The sequence below is a fragment of the Cebus imitator genome, unplaced genomic scaffold (assembly GCF_001604975.1).
Source record: "Cebus imitator isolate Cc_AM_T3 unplaced genomic scaffold, Cebus_imitator-1.0 Scaffold31, whole genome shotgun sequence".
Taxonomy (NCBI): Eukaryota; Metazoa; Chordata; class Mammalia; order Primates; family Cebidae; genus Cebus; species Cebus imitator.
Genome location: NW_016107346.1, coordinates 9,025,407 through 9,049,081, shown reverse-complemented (window position 1 = coordinate 9,049,081; position 23,675 = coordinate 9,025,407). Strand labels below are relative to the sequence as shown.

The 23,675-nt window shown below is 44.2% G+C and overlaps 1 protein-coding gene across 2 annotated transcripts in view; it reads left to right on the top strand.

Annotated features, from left to right (window-relative positions):
* Positions 1 to 23,675, top strand: part of VWA3B (von Willebrand factor A domain containing 3B) — a 232,069-nt gene that overhangs the window by 49,586 nt on the left and 158,808 nt on the right. For both annotated transcript variants that reach the window (XM_037736937.1, XM_037736936.1), the window contains exon 8: positions 14,408 to 14,533. In XM_037736937.1, coding sequence (XP_037592865.1) covers positions 14,408 to 14,533 — 126 coding nt within the window. The remainder of the gene's footprint in view (positions 1 to 14,407; positions 14,534 to 23,675) is intronic.

Below are 23,675 nucleotides of genomic sequence, written 5' to 3'. Positions count from 1 at the left end.
TAGTTTAGATTAAAAAAATAGATTTCTAGTAGTGAAAATACTGAATCAAAATGTTTGACCATTTTGGGGTAATCTCTCATGTTGAATTGCTTTCCAAAAATATATTTTAAGACAATACAATTCACACCCATTTCACAGAACCTGAATTAGCATAAAAATAGTATCTCATTGTTTCCATCTGAATTTATTTGATGAAGAAATTAGTGTCAGTTAGTATTAAACAGTAGTGAAGTCGAACACTGCTGGATTTGTTAACTTCATTTGTAAACTGCCTATTTGTCTGTTACCCTTTTACTTGCAGGGGTTCTTTTGTTTCTTATCACATCATGTAAACAGTCTTTGGTGTATTACGTATGGATAATTTATGTCGGTCATTGTGCTCCTTTTCATTTTGGCTATTTTTTATAGGCAGCCATAAAACTTGCACAGTAACTCTAATCTATAAATCCTATAGCTCCTTCGCAACTGTATTTCTTCTTCTTTTGGTTCTTTATAGCCTGAGTTTAAAACAAAAGCAAAAATTGTTTTGGTACTTCTAGATTTATTTTGAAGTATGGTGTGATGTGAGAGTGTAAATGGATTTTTCCCTAAAATATATAACAACCGCCTTCACACCACTCACACACCCTTTCTTTCTCTACTGACCTCTGTGCCACCCGTTGCAATGTATTACATTCTTCTATATGATGCTTGCTCCTGGACCATCTGCTATGCTTCAGGTTTCTTTCTCTTTCTAGTCTGAGGTTGGTCATGACCTTTTGACCATAATTTGTTTTTCTACCTGCTCTGTATATTTATTGTAGATGTGAAGAATGGGCTTGATGTTATCCAAATAAACTTTCACTTTGGACTGACTCTTCTAAGGCGAGCGCACATGTATGCTTGGTTTCTGTGCTGTCTTATTTAAGGCACACTATTTTTCTCATAGTATTTATTGACATTCTAAGCTTTTAGGGTTTTGCTCCAAATACACTTTTCTTCTCTCTTCCCCAGTTTATTAACACAATTTGGTTAGCTCCAGTGATACAGTTTACTTACTGCAGCTTTGCTTTTTGGTGTATTAAAGTCTTTACAATTTTGAAACAATAATATTATTGTTACTGGTGGAGAGACTTCCAGGTCCTTGGCAATTTGAAGTAAGAATTGGACAAAACTCACAAACAAAGCAAGGAAAGAATTAAGTAAAAAAGCAGAGATTTATTGAAAATGAAAGTACCTTCCACAGGGTGGGAGCTGCCTGAGCATAGGGGCTTAAAAGGCCAGTTACAGAATTTTCTGGGGTTTAATACCCTCTAGAGGTTTTTCATTGGCCACTTGGTGTATACCCCATGCAGATGAACTAGTGGCCTGCAATCAGCCTGACTGATTGCGGAAAGACACTGATCAGAGGCTGACATGAAGTTACAAAGGTTACACCCTATGCAAAAGTCTGATTGGTTGCAGAAAGCAACCAATCAGAGGTACTTTCAGTTTTCCATCTGCCATGCAGAAAAGGTGTGTGGGTGTGTGTGGGTGTGGGGTTTGCAAAGGGAGTACCTCTGGTCCTTTTGTGCCTTAGGTTTTTGTTTTGTTTCTTAGGTTTTGTTTCCTTTTGATTTAGTTCTAGGAAGTCACTGTGAATTGCCTTAGGTTCCCTGCCTCTAGACCCTATTCTCCCACCTCATTATCAATTATCAATTGGAGATTTAAAATGCTATAATTATTTTTGAAAGTTTTCAAAGGACTTTGGACTGCTCTGACCTAAATTACTAAAGCCTAGATAAATAGAGAGATACATTGCTAAGTTCTGACTTCATTTAATTTTGATGTTTGATACTCATTGGTAAGCAGATATTTGTAGGAATCTTCATTTCTTATAATGGGTTTGATAAATATATTGTAATGGTACCTGAAAATAAATTAGCTATATATGAATTATCAACATTTAGGCTTCATATTTTAAGATAATTCCTTATATCAATGCTGCTTCTGAGAAAAACAAAAAGTCGTTGTAGTCGGAGAGCAATTTTATCTTGTTTCTTGCTTCATTGTAAAGGCAAACACAGAAGTATCATTATGTGAAGTTATTTATTCTGTGCTTGCTTTAGATTCCTATAGGTACATTAATTCATTGGAGGGATTTCTCCCCAAAGTTTCTTCTGTTGTTTGTTTTTCCAAAACTGCTCTTTCCAGGTGATGGAAAGCTTTTCCAGTGTTTTGACACCGACAATGTGAGCTGCTCAAGGGGTGCATTAGGTAGTGCATTACATTTTAATGTTTTTCTTATATTGCCCTTTAAGAGTTCATGGTCATTCTTCTTTGACTGTAAAGAATATGAAGGCAGAGGACAGGAAGCAGACTCAGGTTCGTAGCACCTGCTGAGTCTGGAGCCCTCTGAACACGTGTGCAGAGGTGGATCAGATGTGATGGCGGTGCCTGCCCCCTAGGGATCAAGTGAAATTGCCTCTAACCTTGATTCTGTGGCTTGGTGCTGTCTAAAGACACTTTTGCCCAATTTCTGTGAACTTATAGAGCAGGAGGCATACCCTTCCATTCCTATCACCCTCTGGGATCCTCTGCCTGCCTGCCTGGTGTCTGGTTTCCCCACTTTAGCCTGGAAGAAAATTCTATTCTAGACTATCTATTCTAAAATTCGATTCCTCTTTGCACCATCCTCTGACAGTGTAAGGACTGACATACATCCTCCCTGGCTCCTCCCTTCTATTTCCTTTTGCCTTTTGAAGTTTCTCACCTTTTCAAGAGCAAAACATGCCACTGAGTCTTCTCTCCACCTGATGGCATATATCTTGTACTTGAGTTTACTGAGATTCTTATAATTGTTGGTTTATAGTTTTCATCAAATTTGGAAAAATATCAGCCATTGTTTCTTGATCACAGGTCTACATGTCACCTGCAGTTTGATTAACATAGAATGGACTTGTCCTCTTTTAACTAGTGCTATCCAGGGTGTGTGTGAGAGAGAGAGTGTGTGTGTGTGTTTTGAGATGGAGTTTCACTCTGTTATCCAGGCTGGAGTGCAGTGGCACAATCTCGGCTCACTGCAATCTCTGCCTCCTGGGTTCAAGCAATTGTCCTGCCTCAGCCTCCTGAGTAGCTGGGATTTTAGGCACCTGCCATGATGCCTGGCTAATTTTTGTATTTTTAGTAGAGACAGGGTTTTATCATGTTGGCCAGGCTGGTCTCTGACCTTCAGTGATCCACCTGCCTCAGCCTCCCAAAGTGCTGGAATTATAGGCATGAGCCACCATGCCCAGCAATCCAGGGTATGTTCTTATTGTGGCAAATGCATGAGCACAAGCTGAGGCCAGCCATATGCAACATTTAAGGCCCCTGCTCATGTCATATCCAGTTGGCCAGAGCCAGTCACATGATCATGCCCTGCAGCAGTGGATGGGGAGGTCTACTCCACTCACACGGAGATGGGGAGGAAAGTGAACATTTTATGAACAGCAATGGACGCCCTCGCAATCTTTTCTTCTTTTGTGATTCCTTTTTTGGCTTGAAGACTGTTTGCTGGAAGTTGAATCAGATCTGATTGGGATTAGACCTGGATTCAAATCTGAGTTTTGCTACTAAATACTTGTGTCTCATTGGGAAAGTTACCTAATCTTTCTGAACTATGTTTCCTCATTTATAAAAATGGAAATAATAACATCTACCTTGTATGGTTTTTGGGAGAATTAAAGCATATGACACACATGGAAATATCTAGCACAAAATTGACATTCCATTAATGGTAGTTTCCTTTTTTCTTCTTGGGATTCCAAATGGGCTTTTATTGTAGATATTGGTTCTAGAAAGTGAAATAATCCAAACGGATTTGGCAACCTCTGTCACAAACAGGGTTTTTCTAATGGTCATGATAGTAACCAGTTTATTTGCATGCATAACAATGGATGAATTGTAATTTGGAACAAGGAAGTGAATACTGTACTGTTAAATTTTGTTCGTATGGGAAATGCATTCATTTGTCATGGTGGATTCTAGGAGTAGGCCACAGGGGCCTTTCTAGAGGAAATCAGGAGTGCCTGTCCTTCCTCTACCACAATTAGAATCTGACTCAGTGCTAAGTAGGGTTATACCATGTGGCCCATTCTGGGCATGAAATTCACCTACTTCTCTGTTGACAGACTGAGCTCAGGAAGAAGTGTAAATGGTGCAAGAATATTTGTAAATTGGACATGGTAATTTCAATTCTCAGAAGTTTTCATGGAGGCATACATTGTCCCAGATGTGGGCTGGGCTTGCTGCTGTTTTGGGAAAGGAACTTCAACTGGTGGTTAAAGCTCTCCAGGGATTGTGTCTTTAAGCTGGACAGTCCTAATCTTCTGAGCAGCTGCTCTTTAGGTTATGAAAGTCCTATGGGCCCAGGAGGAGGGAGTCTAGTTAGTGGTTTGGGAACTCCTTCTCAGCAAGGAAAAAGACTTCTGAACTCTTAGGTTTGGAGGAGTCTTCATCTTTTATTTTGGTTCTCTTCCTGTTTTATCCTTGAAAATTTTATTAAACTGAAATAATAAGTATGGATTAGTAGAATTACATTAGAGTAAACATTTTCCCTGAGGTCCTGGCATCAGGCTAAAAAAAGTAAACAATTTTGGCATTGATGCATCTAGCTCAGGATCTAGACTCTGCAGTGGAGCAGACAGTGGACTTTTCTGAGCTGGTGTGATGTCAGGCTTCTTAGACTTGGAAATTCAAGGAGCCTGATGGTGGGATGAGCAGCCAGGCTGAAAGCTATGGTCAGAACTCTAAGCTGTCATGTCAAGCCAGAGCTATGTACTTTATACATAAGGGAGAAAAGGAGGCATATTGCAAACAGTTGGTGCATAGTTTTAACTATAAGGTGGTTTCATGTATACAACACAGAGTACCAACAATGCAGAACCCTCTCACAATTTAATAGACCAGTGTTGGACAACATGGCATACCTTTCACCCTTTCGCTTCGAGGCCTATCCCACCCACAGCAAGCATCACTAATCAGTCCATCATTGCTCTGTTCTCTACCCTGTACTCAGCTGGCTTCATCTCCTCTCAGCACAGCGCTCTGGCCAGCCCCTGCTCATTGATTAGAACCAGCAGAGAGCACTCACTCTGCTCACCATCATATTTTGCTTATGGGACAAGAGAAAGACTGCAAGAAATGAATCAAAAGAATAAATATTAGGTAATAGCAAAAGGTAATGCTTTTCTGAGAGTATTTGTGTTGGTGGAGAAAAATACATGAACTAATACTAAATGTTAAGAAACTAAATTTTATTTACATAAGGATACATTCAGGCTGCTATGCTTAAAGGGATAAAATTACCAAGTCCCGTTCCTGGCAGACACCTGTGATCTCTAATTAGATATTTAGCGTGTATTGGCCCATCACTCAGGCTTGGCATTGCTTCTTTGTTTCTAATCTCCAATTTAATTTAGAGGCACTGATTGGTGCCTGTTTATGGTTTACTGGAGACAGGAGATTCTTTCAGAAGTCTCCTCCCTTCTCACTAAAATTGAGCTGAATTCAGTGGATGGAGCCAAGCAGCTGTGCATCCAAAATTGTTGCCACATTGTGGTTGACAGGGCTGAGAGACTGTAATTACCTCCAAAGTCCTGCCCCTTCTAACAATGGGCTGCCTTAGATTTCTTTTCTTTCTTTTTTCTCTCGAGACAGAGTCTCTCTCTGTCACCCAGGCTGGAGTTCAATGGTACAATGTCAGCTCACTGCAACCTCTGCTTCCTGGGCTGAAGCAATTCTCCTGCCTCAGCCTCTGGAGTAGCTATGATTACAGGCGCCTGTCACCATGCCTGGCTAATGTTTGTATTTTTAGTAGAGACGGGGTTTCACCATGTTGGCCAGGCTGGTCTCAAACTCCTGACCTGTGGTGATCTGCACACCGGCCTCCCAAAGTGCTGGGATTATAGATGTGAGCCACTACGCCCAGCAAGATTTCTTTCTGCTTCTCAGAGACAGCCCTCTGGTTAGTTAACAAGCATTTATTAAACATCTCCTATGTGCTTTAGAAACTTACTAGGGTTGAGGAGGAGGAGATTCAAAAGGAATAAAAGACAAGGTTCCCAGTCAGCGGGAGCCCCAGATTCTCAGAATGTCATTTTTGCTTCTGCTTTGTGATTTAGGGGTTGCTCCTTCTCACCATGACTGCAGGATCCCAGTTAGCTTAAGAACTGTGCACCTGCCCCTCGCCCTCTTCCCTTAGTGCACGCTTTCTTCTGATGTGTTTGCAGATCTCTCTTTCCCAACTAAGGAGAGTCCCCTAAGCCCAGGAAGCCCTTGTATTCCCACTCCCATCTTGGGCTTATGTCTGGAGTACCTAGTTTTATTCTAGGCTCCTGGCTGCACTGTAGCCCTCTTGACACTGGGAAGGGGTGGGCTCAGCCCAGGTCTTGGGTCAGTCAGTGCAATCAGCTCCTTAGAATTGTGCTGAAATAGTCAAGTGGATCTGGGCATCCTGCATCATCTAACACACGGGGCAGAGAGAAATCCCTCCAAACTCTTAAACATGAAATTGAATTGCCAGGGAAAACAGTCAGTGTAGATTTCTGACTGCATTTGAATTTCTGATTTTAGGGTGATGGCTCTGATTCCAGGGTGACAGATCCAATTCATATTTACTATTGCGAAGTTGGGTGCTGTGCTGGGCTCTGGGGATTCAATAATGAAAAAAGGAGATCTTTCTCTTCAAGAAGTTTATGTTCAGGAATAGCCTATTTGGAAGTCTCAACCAGGTGTCGGGAGGATACCAAGGAGAGTAGTTACAAAAGCAAACATAATTCTGTCCTCAAGGAAGTCGCAGTTTAATGAAGAAGACAAACTTGCAGACAGTGAAGGCCAGCGAGAGCTCTTAGCCTTGATAAGCTGGCAGGCCATCCCTGTGGGTGATGACTGAGTCCAGTGCAGGCAGATCACTGTGGAGCCAGCAGGTGTGTCACTGCTCATCAGAATGTCCTGGAGTCCCTGACCTTGGGGACACAGCTCACCCCCTGTCACTACCTGCATCAGAATTGCAGACTGGGTGGTTTCAGACCTAGGGAGAGATAAGTCTGTAAGCCCCTTGAGGGAAACTAAAAGTGACCAACACATAACAGATGGGTTTGCTCACATAGATCTTGTATCATGAGAATTTTCCAGGATACCCAAGGCCAGTGTTCCAGTGTGGTGGTGGGGGGCTTTGGAGACTAACAGTCCTGAAGCTGAATCCTGACCTCACCACTTATTAGTTGTGTGGTCTTGGGCAAATTTCTCTGAGCCTTGGTGTGCTCATCTGTGAAACGGGGATGATGATCTGGCAGTTGTGAGTCAGTGTGGTAATGTGTTTAAGTGCCCAGCACAGTGGCTGGCACATCGTAGATACCTAGCAAATTTTCATTTCCCCCTCTTTCTCCTCCATGTATCAGCAGGAAGCAGCCATTATAACATACATTTAAAATAAGTGACACTTAGAAACAGTAGAATGTAATGAAGATATTAATGAGGTGGCCTGGAATGGATATTAGAAGATGGTGTCAGGGGTTCCCAGCCCTGTGCAGGGAAAGGCAGTGCTGCCTTCTTTTGTGAGCAATTCTGTAGGGCAGAAATAGGGACATCCAGGTCTGAGAATATTGCTCCTGGAAATCACCCAACTTTTTTTTCTCCAAGAATATTTTGGAGAGTGATAGTTTATTTACAAACCTGTATCACATCTTAGACTAAAGCTTTGTGAACTTTTGTTGCAAAAAAAAAGGACCCTTTAAGAGTATATCTCCCTGGGGTTCCATCCTCAGAATGAGTCTGGGGTGGGGCCTAATCTGCAACGACAAGCATTTCAGGGGCATCTGCCACAGGTTCTGAGGACCACACTCTAAGAAGATCACACTGGAGTGAGGGCCTCCTTGGAGCTGGGATGGTTTCCTGTTCATTTTGTATTTCCACTATCTGGATATAATCGGCACTGATGGAGTATTGTTGAATAAATGAGTGAATGATGATTCTCTGAGTAGACTGTCCTACTGAGAAGGGGATATTTTAAAGTGTTGGCTTTCTAGTTTCTAAGTCAGTGTCTTCTGAGTTTGAAGAAGATAATTAGCCTTCTAGAACTTGCTAATTCCCGAATGACTGGCAGAGCTGGGAGCAGACCCGTCTATGTGAGTGATATCCAGTAGCCCATCCACACAACCATCCTCACAAAGACAGAGCTGTTGTTGAGGACATAGGCTGAGCAGACACCAGTGTGGGGCTGCTTCCCAGTGGCAGTGGTCCTAGCCCTGCCCTTTGTGGTTCAGAGCTGGTTGATGGGAAATCAGGGAGCAACCCTGCCACTGTCTTTGTTCTATTTGTGCACTGTAGATCCCTTAGAACAGAGAGAAATGCAGGCCTTTTCTTGGATGGAAAAACTGAAAAAAGTCTTTTGTAAATTTGCTCTAAAGGAAGCTCATAAAATTCTCCTGAATTTACATGTCATAAAGGATTTACCTTGAGTTGATGTCTTATAAATTGTGTCACTTATCCTATGTAGAATAGATGTAAACTTTGTTGATAAGCATCTTTGCACCTGTTCCTTAGATACTGTTTCTCTGTCTCCTTGCCCAGGTCTTTATGGGCTACTAGCCTAACAGCACCCTGGAGTGTGGCATCATTTTTCTTACCAAGTTTGGGGGAGCACCTACTCTTTACCATGGGGAGAATGGTGATGGTTTATTTTTGGGTTTTTGAAATGAATTTTGGACAATTAGACTGCATTACACTTGCATTTTATAGTGTGCCATTTAGAAGAGAAGGAGAGGGCTCAGGGGACGGTGCCACATTCACATATTAGATGGGAGCTCAAGTCGCTCATTCTTCACGTGTGAGATTGCTTCTAAGATAACATAATGGTTCGCGTGAAACATATCTATTTATTGCCCTAAGAAAACTTTAGATCGTTATCCAGATGGCAAAATGACTCTATATTCACTCTCAATTAATTAATGGTTAATTTCCATAGGGTGGTACTAGGAGCCTCCCCACACTGTGCCTCTGTGGCTGGGGCAGTGAGGCCAGATCAAGCCAGCAGGTGTTTAACTACCTCTCGACAACAAAACATTTAACATATAATTTAATAGAAATAACTGGGAATATCTTCATTACAACAAAAACCATGGTTTTACTGCTTTCATTCCCTTTATGGATGCAATGTGGCCCTTTTACCAGATCCTCATGGTAATTTTAGGTCTCTGGGAATGTTTAGCACCTCAGAGTGTATTACATTTTTTAATGGTATATTGCTTTCTGAAAATAGAAGTATGTGCTACTTTTCCCTGAAAATACTGCCTTTTCATAGTTATATTCAGATCTTTCAAATCTGCATGACTGAATAGGAGTTTGGGGGTTGGGCAGACTGCAAGCTCCCCACTTAGTGAGACCAGTTCTTTACCAGAGAATCCTAGGGTTGGGCAGGGCCACAAACAATGAGCCACAGTGGGACCAAGGGGATGGTCTGGGACTCAGGAGTCCCCAAGGTGATTTTGTTTCTGGACTTTCCTCTCCCAGGGCAACACTGAATTGCACCTTGGATCAGCACTGCACCTGCCTGTCTTTCTAATTGCTTTTCTCCTGCTGTCCTGGAAAAGATAGTACTTCAGATACCTGGCGGCGGGGTCTTGCCTTACTGTGGCATGAACCTAGAAGGAAATGACTTTGTGCTTTAAGGCATGTTATTGTCAGTGTCTGGAATACCTTGGGCATAGCCATGTGCTCAGATGATCTGAGTCTGTTGCATACCCCTCCAAAGAGTTTCTTGTAATCATGAGGAAAGAATGTATTGGGTGCTCCAGAACCGTTTCTGTGTAATAAGGAAAATTAAAAAGAAAAGATAGAAATTCTTGCAGAAAACACTAGAACCTGGGCTGAGTGCTGTGGAGGATACAAAGAAAGAAAAGACACTGTCCCTACGCGTGAGACGTTTACCATCCAGTGGGCAAAGTCAGCTCATGCACACACATGCAGCAAGTGCCTGAGCATTGCAGGAGAGCCGCAGACCCCAGCCCAGGACAGCTGGCAGGCCAGGGACATGTTGCTGACGCCTGGGCTGTGTTGTAGGCAGCTACCTACTAAAAATAAGCATGGTGTTCGTGGAAGGCTGACTTAAATTAGACTGGGCTCAAGGTCATGCACAGAATGATGTCACCATCACCGGCTCCTGGTTCTTTGTATTCTTTGGAATTGAAGGCTGAGTGACAGGCAGCTAGGAACTGAACTGTACACACAGGCAGGTTCACTAATGGTGTGGCCCGAGAGTGTCCTGGCAGCAAGAGGATGGAGACCAGTGGTGCCCTGGTTCATTCTACGGGACTGGGAAGGGGGAGCAGGAGGTAGCTCACCGTTTCCTGGGGTGGTGGAGTCAAGACTATGCCTTCAGTGAAGGGTGGGATGGGGTGAGTGCAGCAGAGGGCTCTGTCCTCTGTTACAGGGGTCAGGGCTGGGAGGACAGTGCTCTGACCGGGTTCATGGTAGCAGAGTGTTAGAGGAGTGTCATGGGAGCCTTGAACCCTGAGCTCAACACCAGCCCAGGGAGTGGGGCCCTCGTCACTGCAGCCCCAGCACGGACAGGGTCCACCCACTGCAGAGGAGGTGCTCAACACATATTTGCCAAATGACTGTATTAATGAACTAGACCTGGCCACCAGGTTTTATCCTGTAGATGAGATGTAGAAGGCTGGACAGGGAAGTGGCATTTGGCAGCAGGTACTCTGTGGACTTTTCTCTTTGGCATCAAAACTTCCTGTCCTGAGTCTTATTTTATTTGTCAAACTAACCAGTCTGAGAAGTCAATACCAGGTACTAATGAAAAACAGCAGCTGACTGTAACATTGCTCCCGGGTATGTTAGCATTTTAACACGAGCCTTCAAACTTGTTTTGTTTTGTTTTGTTTTTGTTTGTTTTGAGATAGAGTCTTGCTCTGTTGCCCAGGCTGGAATGCAATGGCATGATCTCGGCTCACTGCAACTTCCGCCTACCGGGTTCAAGCGGTTCTTCTGCCTCAGCTTCCTGAGTGGCTGGAATTATAGGCGCCTACCGCCACAGCCGCTAATTTTTGTATTTTTAGTAGAGATGGGGTTTTACTGTTAGCCTGGTTAGTCTCGAACACCTGACCTCAGGTGACCGCTTTGGCCTCCCAAAGTGCTGGGATACAGGCATGAGCCACCACACCTAGCCTTCAAATTGTTACCAGATGTCTGGAAGCGCAGCAGTCATGCAAGGCAGGGGATTGGGAGGGCAGGCGTTCTGGTTGGAGAATCCGTTAAGTCTCCTGAACGTCTCCATGAGGAACTGTATCCAGCTTTGTTGTCAGGCAGGCCTTGGTTGGCTTCCACCTTGACAGTTAAACTACATACAGCTTTGGTTGGGCGCGGTGACTCCTGCCTGTAATCCCAGCACTTGAGAGACTGAAGTGGGCAGGTTACCTGAGGTCAGGAGTTCAAGACCAGCCTGGCTAACATGGTGAAACCCCATCTCTACTAAGAAAAATACAAAAATTAGCCAGGCGTGGTGGTATGTACCTATAATCCCAGCTACTTGGGAGGCTGAGGCACAAGAATTGCTTAAACCTGGGAGGCTGACGTTGCAGTGAGCCTAGATCACGCCACTGCCCTCCAGCCTGGGCAACACAGCAACACTCCATCTCAAAAAAAAAAGAAAAAGAAAAAAAAGATGCATACGGCTTCTTGTTGTTTTATCTCCTCCCTGGTGTAGCCTGGAGAATTTCAAATTCATGAAGGTCTGAACAGTGGGGTTGTGCCCCCATTCTCTTCCATCTCCACTGGGGCTCTGTCCCTTGACTGTGGCTGTCTGATACACCAGATAAGTCATTAAAAGTGACCTTGATAAAACTGGCAGTGCTTTCTCACTGCATGAGGAATAACTTGAAATAAAACCTGTGCATTCTAATGTTGCTCTTACTGCCATGTAGCTTTCTTTCTCATTTTTTCTTTTTTAGCAAAGCAAATCAGATGGATTTATGTTGCTCTCTGATCACCGATGTAGCAGTCTATAGCTGCCTCATCAAGATCATTAGACTGGAGTAGTGATAATCCTAGAGACCGCCTGCACAGGGAGCATGTTCAGGTCGCTGCTGTCCCAGAGACACATTTCCCTGTCCCTGGATGATCAAGGGCCAACTGAGTTTCCATGGAACTTTCTCCTTTGACACTGCCCTGTGGTGTACTCCCTCTTAAGATATTATTGACAAGTCTAGAGGAAAGCCTTGACTCATTTGAAACTTTTAAGAGAATCCTGCTACTTAACACCTCTAGGCTGAAGCAAGCAGCTGACAATCTGTCTCAATTTTACAGCGGCCAGAGGGCTTGCAGGCTTAAGGTTCACATTTGGCATCAGCCTACATTATTTTTGGAGTTTCAACATGGAGCTCAGTACACATCATGTTTCATTCCCCAGGCGATTGATGGCCACAGAGCCATGATGGCCGTCCATCTCTGTCAGAGCTTATCACATGCACCGTTAGAAACACAGTTATTAATACCCTCTCACTTGATTTGGCTACTTCAAGAGCTAGAACTTTGATGTTCCTTTTTTTTCTGCTCTACCCTTCTTGACTAGATTTTAAAATTCAGAAACATCAACTTTGGTCTGCCCTAGTCTGCCTTGATGGCTTAGGACCAATCCTTTGGCCCTGGGTAGATGAATCTCCTGGGGTCCCCTGAGGACTGGAGGGTGGTCTCTCATCGTCTGTGGTTGTAGGATCTTGGGCATCCATGAATTATCATGCAGACTTGGGAAGTGGGAAGAAGGGGCTTCTAGGTCATTTGGTGGCAGAACATATCTCAGCCAAGGGCACTGCCAGATGCCATCCAAATTCACTCCCTTGCTCCTTAGGCTGTAGCCCTGATTTTACTTAGGGCTGGAGTGTAGCCTGCCTGAAAGCATTTCCCAGTTAACATTTTCCCTTGCTAACAGATGGGGCCGTGTGATGCCATTTTGGCAGTGGCTAAGTAATGGAGCTGTGGGGTGGGACTTCCGGGCAGGGTGCTTCAAGGGAACTGACTCAGCTAGCGGGTGTGCTTCTGCATCCTCCCAGCGGCCCTCCTGCTCAGGACTGTCCTCTGGACATGCTGCTTGGCACTGAAGACAGCATATTGAATCATAAGGTGGCCGAGGACAGAAGGCTGTGTTGAGATGACTGAGTAGCAAAATAGAAAGAGCCTAGATCTGTTTTCAGGATTTAAAAATGAACCTTTTTATTTTGAGATAATTGTAGATTCACATGCAGTGGTAGTAAGTGACATAGAGATGCCCATCTATTCTTTTTTTTTTTTTTTTTTTCCTGAGGCGGAGTCTCACTCTGTCGCCCAGGCTGGAGTGCAGTGGTGCAATCTCAGCTCACTGCAACTTCTGCCTCCCGGGTTCAAGCGATTCTCCTGCCTCAACCTCCCACATAGCTAGGATTATAGGTGTCTGCCACCACCATCTGGTTCATTTTTGTATTTTTAGTAGAGGTGGGCTTCACCATGTTGGCTAGGCTGGTCTCAAACTCCTAACTTCCAGTGACCCGCCCACCTCAGCCTCCCAAAATGCTGGGATTACAGGCATGAGCCCACCAAGCCCAGCCTGCCCATCTATTCTTTATCCACTTTCCCTCATAGTATCATAGTACCACAGCATAGCCAGGGCCTTGACTTTGATACAGTTAAGGCAGCAGGAGGAGCCCCTCATCATGCACCTCTACACAACACAATAAGGAGTATACATCCATTACCCCCCGCCCCACACCTGCCCCAACCACTGGAAACTGCTCATCTGTCGCCGTGAAGGCAGAGCCTCTATCCCAGCCCTAAACCACTCTCCTTGGTATAAACTTAGGTTGATTGAAAGACATAAATATCTGAATTAATGATGCCACATCATTTTTAAAAATGTTATACAGTCAAACCTAACCCTTAGCTGAGACAACAGAGGTCCAGAAAAGGAGACCAATCATTATTATATTGGGGGAAATATATATTTGTGGTGTCAAAGAAGCAGGACATCTCAGCCACATGCCAAAAGATTGGGGGTTGCCGCTTTCACATGCCATTGCATTTCCTTTCCTCGCAGCGGTGACCCTGGCTTGTATGAGGTACTTTTGAATGTTTTTATTCCTGTCTTATTTGGGTATTATCAATAATTCATTTTAAATATTCTGGCTGCTACAAACATTTACTTCAGAAGGATTTATTGTATCCTAAAGTCTGCATTTATGATTTCTTGAGATGATATCACTTCCTTGGAGATTTCAGTTCTGATTCTCAGAAAGAGATTAGTGGGGGAAGTAAAATTTGATGTTCAGAAATGTTCCAGAAACTTGGCCACAATGTGTCAGGGCTGCTAGGCGGGCTGCCACTTTCCCGGGCATGTCTCAGCCGGCCGCTCACAGTGTGTCTCCCCTTCCAGGAGCCGGTGTCAGAGAGGACGTGTTTCTCATTTGGCGGGAGATGGAGGAAGCCCACAGCACACTGGCCCAGATCCAGAGGCTGGTGGCCGAGCCTCCCAAGCCCGACGTGGCCACAGTGGACTGCGGTTGGTGCTATTTCTGGTCACTGATATAAAAGGGTCATAAATGTTTTTAGCAGGGGACCAGGGGCTGCTTCCATGTCCCTGACCAGGGAGCTCCAGAGCCCAGCTATGAGGAGCTCCGGAGGAGAGCAGCCAGAGATGTGTGGGGTGGGGGGCAGGGGGGCTGTACACGCACATACGTGTGTGTGTGTGTGTGTGTGTGTGTGTGTGTGTAGCTTGTCAAGGCCCAGAGCAGGACAGTAAAGTGGTAAAAACAGATTCTTGACAAACTCTTGTATACTGAGGGAAATCAGACCTCCATATAAAACTAGGCTCAATTCTGAGTACAACATGGACAAGTGGGGATTCATAGCCAAGGAGCAGGGGGACACCAGAGGATGGAAAATTATTAAGAGGAGACGTCAGGGGCAAGGGGCTTCTGGCTAAACCAACTTAACAGGACTCTTGCAGAAGAGAGGCCAGTGTGATCAGACGTCACCTGGGGGACAGTGGGAACGAGGATGCTGATCAGATAGCAAGGTGAGCAGATACCAAGGTGGGGCATTCTGGCTACACTGACTTAGGCTTTTTGCTAAAATCAGGCGATGCAGAGATGAGCATAGAAGTGCAAAGGTTGAGGCCTCGCTGAGAAGAGCATTCAGGGGAGCCTGGCTAAAGGCTGGGTAAGGGGACTGTCAAGTTGCCTGTGCTATTCCAGGGAGGAGGAGCAGGAGGAGAGCTCAGTGATCTTCCTATCCAAGCTGTCTGTGCAGGCAACCATCTGTCTCACTCTCAGATCCCTACAGGAAGGCCTAAATCACTTTTCTTTGAGCAGGGTCCAGGTCCTCACTGCAGAAGAGGGCACAGACTGGGGAAGGGGTGTGGAATGTTTACTTGGAAGGAGTAGTGTGAATGGGGGTTGGAGTTATTGATATTAAAAAGAAATTATTAAAATCTTGTGGCATTTCTGGTATTCACTTAGCACTCTTCCATCTAATTTGGAATAGCCACTTGAAATTTTGGAATTTGGAAGACTGATTTGCATTCCCTAAATGGTAGTAACAGCAATATTGAGTGAGGACATACCATGTGTCAGTTGCTGCCCTGAGGGGTAGGCCTATATTAAGCTCATTTAAGCCTCATAACTCTACCAGGGAGTTTCTAGTATTATCTCCAATTGACAGGCAAGGAAACTGAGTCACAGGGAGATTAAGTAATTGGCCATGGTCACATAGCTAGCAAACATAGTCTGATTTTGAACTCAAAATATAGAACAGGAACTTTCCCACCTAGTTAAACTTTTACAAAAAATGTTAGCAGTGAGGCTATATTCATCTTAATGTTAGTTTCCATGATTTAATTAGCACCTACCTATTCTGAATAAATGAAAGCACTTCCTGGTGTTTGATGTGTTCCAGCCCCACAACTGCACCATGCGAACCAGCTCATTGCAGTTTTACTAGTGAATGACGTTGAGACTACACAAAGTATTTTCTCCCTTTTTTTCTTGTAAATCAAAGCGTTTTTCATAACAAAGGGCATGAGTTTGGGAGTGAGAAAGTCCTGGTTATACATCCCAGCTCCATCACTAGATCCACCTGAGTTTGTCTCTTTCAGCCTTATTCCTCTACACAATGACTGATAATCTTGATGCTGAGGAACTGCTGTATGGACGAAATCCGACAATGCCTGCTCTACACCAAGCAGGAACTTGATCTCAGCTCATTCTTTGCCCCTTCACTCTTAGGGCAGTTAGTACGCAGATTCTCCTGTATGGCCTTTCCTCTGTAAGGTGCTGGTTTCCTTTGGGGCACACCTGGTGGATGCACATACCTTACATAGCAGGCTCTGTTTAAGGCTCCTCACAGTATTAGCTCATTTCATATTTGCCACAATCTTATGAAACAGGTACTACTGCTACTATTATATCCATTTTGGCTTCAGTAACGTGACCAAGGCTACACAGCTAATGAGTGATGAAGCTTGGATTCAAAACCTAGTTCATCGGTAAAAATACTAATGTCTGCCTCCCACCCATCAGACATGTAGTCAGGATGTCTGATTAAATTATCCTGATTTAATCCCTATGGGACGACATTGGGACTTTTGAAAGCTCCCAAGGTGATCCTAGTGTGCAGCTAATTTTGGAGCCACTGCCAGGCTGCAGTGCCTCCTGGGTTACAGAGGTGCAGTGGGCAGAGAGCAGGGAGATCACAACGGCATGGAAAAGGAGGCAGTTAGAGGAGAAATGGGGACCGGGACTTGTGTAGAGGGAGAGAGAGAGGTTGAAGCGTAGGCAAGCTTGCCCTGTGTTACTTGATAAATTCCTGGTGACTATGGCCTTTTCCTATGACTGGGTGTCCTGACTTGGGCTTGGGACACCAGCTGCTGCGGTTCCATTGCCAGGGCTGGCTGCCTGGGGGTTCCTGAGAGGGGCCTAATAGGCTTGTCAGGAGGAGCTGCTCACGTGTAGTGACACCCACTCGAAAACCCAGACTATCCTCTGTCATCCTGCAGATGAACAGAATGAACACCAAGCAGGGGACCCAGGCTACACCCAGCAGCTCTGCCGGGCAAAGAGAACGGTGAGCCTGCTGCTAAGGGATTTGTTTGGGGGAGTGTGTGGGCTGAATTATGAACCCCCCAGATTTATACAATGAAGCCCCCACCATGTGACTGTATTTGGAGATAAGGGCCTTTAGAAAGGTAATTAAGGGGCCAGGTATGGTGGCTCACACCTATAATCCCAGCACTTTGGGAGGCCAAGGTGGGTGGATCATCTGAGGTTGGGAGTTCAAGGCCAGGCTGGCCAACATGGCAAAACCCCATCTCTACAAAACATACAAAAATTAGTTAGTTGTGGTGGCATACACCTTTAATCCCAGCCACTCAGGAGGCTGAGGCACAAGAATCGCTTGAACCCAGGAGGTGGAGGCTGCAGTGAGCAGAGATTGCCCATTTCACTCCAATATGAGCAACAGAGTGAGATTCTGTCCCAAAACAAACAAGCAAAAAAACAAACATAGTAATTAAGGCTAAATGAGGTCATCAGAGGAGGGCCCTAATCTGATAGGATGGATGTCTTATAAGACGAGGGAGAGACATCAGCACGCCCTCTCCCCACGAGCACTCAGAGGAAAGGCCATGTGTGGCACAGGGAGAAGTGGCTACCTCCTAGGCAGGAAGAATAGCCTGACCAGAAACCAGCACTGCTGGCACCTTCATCCTGGGCTTCCAACTTCAAACAGTGAGAAAATAAATGTCTGTCGTTTAAGGCCCCGGCCTCTAGTATTTTGTGATGGCAGCCCAAGCTGACTAATACAAGGCTTATTTAAGTTTGGTGTAGCTAGTGTTAATAGTTAACAGAAGTTCTTAGATGTTATTCCTAAATGAAGTGGATGAGTTATAAGACTCAGAAATTGGACAATGATGTATCAGTTCCCTTTGTTTTGATCTAATACACACACACACACACACACACACACACACACACACAAACACACACATACCCCTAAGACCCAAAATAACTGTAAGCAGAAATTTTCAAAAAATTTTTTGAATGTACCATCTCTATTTAAAAAAGAAAGCTTGGCAAAGACCTTTCATCATTGGCTAGCCATCTCAGCTTTTGTAACTTTGATCTGGCCCCAGAGTCTACACCATGTGTCTGACCTGCTCTTATTCTTACCACAGCCCACTGTTACTGAGGCAAAGACTGGGCCAGTGCAAGACTGGCTTAGATGGCCTCATAGAAAGGCAGTGGCCATTCCCCTAAGCTGGCTGCTCAGCGCCTGCAAGACCCAGGAGATAAGGTGGCCAGCTGCAGAGGGAAGGGGCAGATTGGAGGAGATCTAGTAAGTTGCTATTTCACATGGAGCCTTCAGATGATTTAGACAGAGGCTGATCTCCTCAGTGATGGCAGCCCACACATGTCCCCTGGGCTGGGCACACTGGTTTAAGGTCAGCAGGCATATATATGTCCATAGGACCAGGAGGGCAGTTTCTGGGAGAAATGTCTCATGAGCCTGGTGCCTGGGATGGGAAGCAGGTGAGAAGAAGGCAAGGCCACTTATAGTTTTTTTTAACCTCTTTTAATTACCAAGAGCAGGACCTGAGAGTTCCCTGGGAAAAAAAACTGCCAAAAATATATGAATCAATGGTTTGTAGGACACTGAATACTAAGAATGAAGGCCAGTGATTTCTGACATAGAGGGCAAAACAATGGTGAGCTCTAGGTTTTCCTCACTTACTGCCCTGAGAAAGTTTCCAGGCCCTGGTGCACAGAGGAGGAACCCAAGTGGAGCCCAGAAAACATCCTGGATTTGGGAGACAGAGCTGAGCATCTGGAGGGACCAAGGCAATTCACAGGACAAAGTACCAGAGAGGAGACAGATGCACAGAGAGAGAAGTCAAGAAATCTGCACAGGAATCCCCCTCAAGAATTCATTTGAATACTGATCAACTCATGCATGAGAGATTATCTGAGTCTGGGGAAAGGGCCATTGGAAAGAGAAGAAACGGAGCTTGGAATTCACACAGGGCCAGGAACAGTACCTGTTCTCATCAGCCTGAAAGCTTTAGAATTCATGGGGCCTTGGGTGGACTGCTTGGAAAGGTCTTGCCTCAGTCATGGGGAACAATTAGCTTTAAACTGAGTTCTGCTTTGGGCCCTCCTAAGAAATCACTAGAGCAAGCCATGAAAAGAACAAACCATTTCTAGGTAACATAACAGCATCTCTGAACAAAGCTCAAGAGAAATTTTAAGAACGGAAGCATTCAGTACCCAACAAAGTCAAACTCACAATGATTGGCATCTAATCAAAGATTACAAGGCATGAAAAGCAGCGGAAAAATGTGATCCCTGATAAGCAGAAAAATCAATCAATCAAAACTGACTGAGAACTAACACAGACATTGGAATTGGCAGAGATGTCACTCAGAGTTATAACTGTATTCCATATGTTCAAAAGCTAAGTCGAGACAAGAAAGATATTTAAAAAGATATATACTGAACTTTTAGATATGAAAACTTGAGAGAAGAAAATATCTTAGATGAAAAGCTTACTAAATGAAATCAATGGCAGATTAGACATTGCAGGAAAAGAGAGGAGTGAACTTGAAGACAGCAATAGAAATTATCCAAAATGAGACAGACATAGGAAAAAAAGAATTAAAACAAACAAACAAACAAAAAAAAAACCAAAAGAACATCTGTGAGCTGTGGGACAATTTCAAGTGGCCAAATATACATTAGATGGGATTCCTGAGGGGAGGAAGTAGGAGGGGCAGAGAACAGAAAAATATTTAAAGAAATGTGTTGACAAGTTTCCAAATCTGATGATACAAACCTAGAGATCCAAGAAGTTCAGTGAATGCTCAGTACAAGAAAATGAGGAAAGCGACACACCAGAGACATCTCAGTTGGTTTGCTTAAAATCGATAATAAAGAAGAAATCTTAAAAGCAGCCAGAGGAGGAAAAAAAAAAAAAGAAAAGAAAAAGAAAAAAGATCTGTACAAAGCCACAAGGATGACAGCAGAGTTCACATTCAAATGAAAAGACGGAGGGAGAGCATTTTTTCATTCAGTGCCTTAAACATTCATCCTAGAATTCTATATAAAGCAAAGATATCTTTCAAAAACAAAGGCAAAATAAAGATGTTTTTCAGACATACAAAAGCTGAAATAATTTATCATTGGCACATATTATACACGAAGTAATGTAATATTACTTGAAGTTAGACTATGATAAGTTGAAGATGTGTGCTATAAACCTAAGATAACAACTAACAAAACAAGCTGACAAAGGAAACAACATAGAATTAAAAATATCCAATCCAAAACCTGTCAGAAAAAAAAAGAACAAAGAACAGATAGGGCCAGTAGAAAACAAATAGCAAGATGATAAACGTAAACCTAACCATACATATGTCAAAACTTACCAATATGTATACTGCAAAGCTGTATGAGATATTATATGCCAATTGTAGCTCAACACAACTGTTGGTAAAGTGAAAGAAGAGGACAAAGTGGAAGAGAAAGAGAGTCACTCCTGTGGTGCTGAGCTGTTCAGGGACGTGGGTAGGACACATCTGGGCATTGTGTGTGTGTGTTGGTGTGCCTGTTCCAGGCATGACCCTCAAACACAAAGATGGTTTTTTCACAGAATATTAAAGAATTTTCCAGGCTGGGTATGGTGGCTCACACCTGTAATCCCAGCACTTTAGGAGGCTGAGGTGGGTAGATCACTTCAGCCCAGGAGTTTGAGACCACCGTGGGCAGCATGGCAAAAGCCCATCTCTGCAAAAAACAAAAACAAACAAAAAAAAATTAACTGGGCATGATGGTGTGCCCCTGTAGTCCCAGCTACTTGAGGCTGAGGTGGGAGAATTGCTTGGGTTGAGAACTGGGGAGTCGAGGTGGCAATGAGCAGTGACTGCACCACTGTGTTCCAGCCTGGGTGGCAGAGCAAGACTCTGTCTCTAAATAAGTACATAAATAAATAAATAAAATTTGTCCAAAGTTTGGGAAGCTTGATCCTTCTTTGATGACGCTGCCTCTCAAACCATTTCAGGAACTCCTCATTTGGAATAACCTTCACAGCCATTTTGTGACCCAGTAGAGATCATTAGTGTAATCACATTGTGTAGTCATGCTTTAATCATGAACAGAGACAGTCCAAAAATTACCATCTGAGACTCAAGATTTGACTCTGAATACTTGCTTGTTTCAAAATACCAGATTCAGTTTCAAAAGACAAAGAAATGGCTAAAGTCTCATTCAGACTCTGCAGGCGGCTGAAACCTATAGCAGGTCTATAGGAGTTCTGAACATATGTTTTTTTGAACAAATGGAGAGGGAAATGATGCTTATTTTCGTTAGCATTGTATTAAATAATCAGCAAGATTTCTTTATAGTCCTGGGTGGTGGTGAAGTACACAGGTTCAGAGTTAGAGTCTCTGCCCCACTCCTGCTGTGTGATACAGTGCCTCAGTTTTACTTGCAAAATGTGAATGATAATGATAATACCTACTCCATGGACTGTTATGAAAGTTAAATGAGAAAACACATGTAAAGCACTTAGAACTGTGCTGTCACATAGATAGAATGTAATGATGGCTTAAGGTTGACCCACTTGGATATTCTTTCATTTATTGAGTGCTTACTGTATGTAGCTTTGTGGAAGGATGAGCATCATAGTAAATAAGAGACATGGAATGGGCTCCCATAAAGCAGGACCTACATGAACCATTTCTTGCTCAGTGAAGGTAGAAAATCAGATAAACACAAATGGGATATTTACGATTAAGGAAAAATGAGAGCTTCTGAGCTATTCCCCAGGGTCAAGGAAAGGTTTCCTGAGGAAATGACTTTGGAGCTGATATCTGAGGGCTGAAGAGGTAAGTTAATGATGTGAAAGGATGGGAGAGATGGGGAGTGTATGCCAGGGAGAAGAACAGCATATACATATCTCCTTCCTGAGGCAGGAAGGAGAAAGGCACTTTAGAAGAACTGGAAAGAGAAGTGTGGCTGGAGCACAGAGTCCAGTGATGAGTCTGGAGAGGGAGGCAGGGACCTGATTGTGCTGGCTCTGGAGGACACGGTTCAGGGGTCCACCCTCAATTTCATACCAGTGGCCAGCCACTAGAGGATTATAAGCAGGGGAATGCTAAGATCAGATTTACATTTAGAAAAAAAAGTCACTTTGGCTACTAATTGGGAAACAAGTTGGAGATGGGGGGACACATGGCATGAGGGAAGAGAATAAAGATGTTAGTACAGTGATGGTGGCGTCTTGGACAAGAGTCAGAGCCTGTGAAGAAGGTGATATGTGGGCAGTTATGAGGGAGAGTTTGGTTGTTGAACTGACGGTGAAACAGGGAAAGTTTCCTTGTCCCCCTTGAAGGGCATGTGATGGGGGATCGCTTCTTCAGTGCCCTGCTGCTCAAACCTCCAGGGGAGCATAGAGACGGGCAGGCTGTGGGAGCCAACCCCATGGCAGTGTCTAGGGTTGAATGTTTACAGCTCCTGAAGCCCTGGTGGGTGTGTGTCACAGGGTGCTCTCTTAGTTTGCCATCTATAGGCGGCTTGTGTTAGTCAGCTCAATTACACCCTCTACCTTGTCGCAAGGACAGAGGCTTTCTGTATCCAGGTTCTTCCCTTGGTGTACTGGAAGAATTGGATCACACATGGGTTTGGAGAATGAGTGCAAGGTTTTATTGAGTGGAAGTAGCTCTCAGCAGATGGGGGAGCCAGAAGGGAAATGGTTTTCCCCAGAGTTAGGCTGGTTGGCAGCCGCAGCTCTCTTCCAACTGCCCCAGCCAAACACTGCGTCATTCTGCTGGTCAGTGGCCTGTTGGCATGCCGGTGCATGCCTCTCGACGTCCAGCTAACTGCCTGTTCCTCCGCTGATACGCTCCTCTCAATGTTCAGCTGCTTCTGTCTCTGCCTTGCTAGGGTCTTGGGTTTTTATAAGCACATGATGGGGGCATGGCAGGCCAGGGTAGTCTTGGGAAATGCAACATTTGGGCAGGAAAACAGAAATGCATGTCCTCACATAGTTCCATGAGGGTGGATCCCTAGCCAGGGACCACACCCTTCTTCTACCCAGCACTTCCCTTCCCAGCACTTCCATATCAATTTAAAAAGATCAGCTCTTCCCTTCCCAGCACTTCCATATCAATAGGACTTGGGGTGGGGGAGTTGGAGGTGTCAAAAGTAAGCTCTAGATGGATATGGTGTTGGTGTCGTCTACTACGCTGAGAGAGTGCTGGATGAAAACCAGGTGGGAGTAGGGGATGACACATTTTGTTTGAACCTGTTGAGACTGAAGCATCCTTGAGAGGCTGGTAGAGAAATAAAGGAGGGAATTGACTATGCAGGTGGAGAATTCAGATACACTGTTGGGGTGAAGTGAACATTCTTGGTATAAAGATAGACTTATCAAGCGGGAACCCCATGTTTCTGAATCTTTGACCCCAAGTTCTTTGGATTCTGATATCCACAGAGCTGAACATATCATCAGAGTTTTCTGTTCTGCACCAATGCTAGATGTTTAATAAGTGAAGTAGATGAAGACTATTTTATCAATAGGGTGACTTGCAATTTGAGAGCAGAACAAGCTAATTTACAGAGCACTTATACATGTTTGTCTCCTCAAAAGTGTCT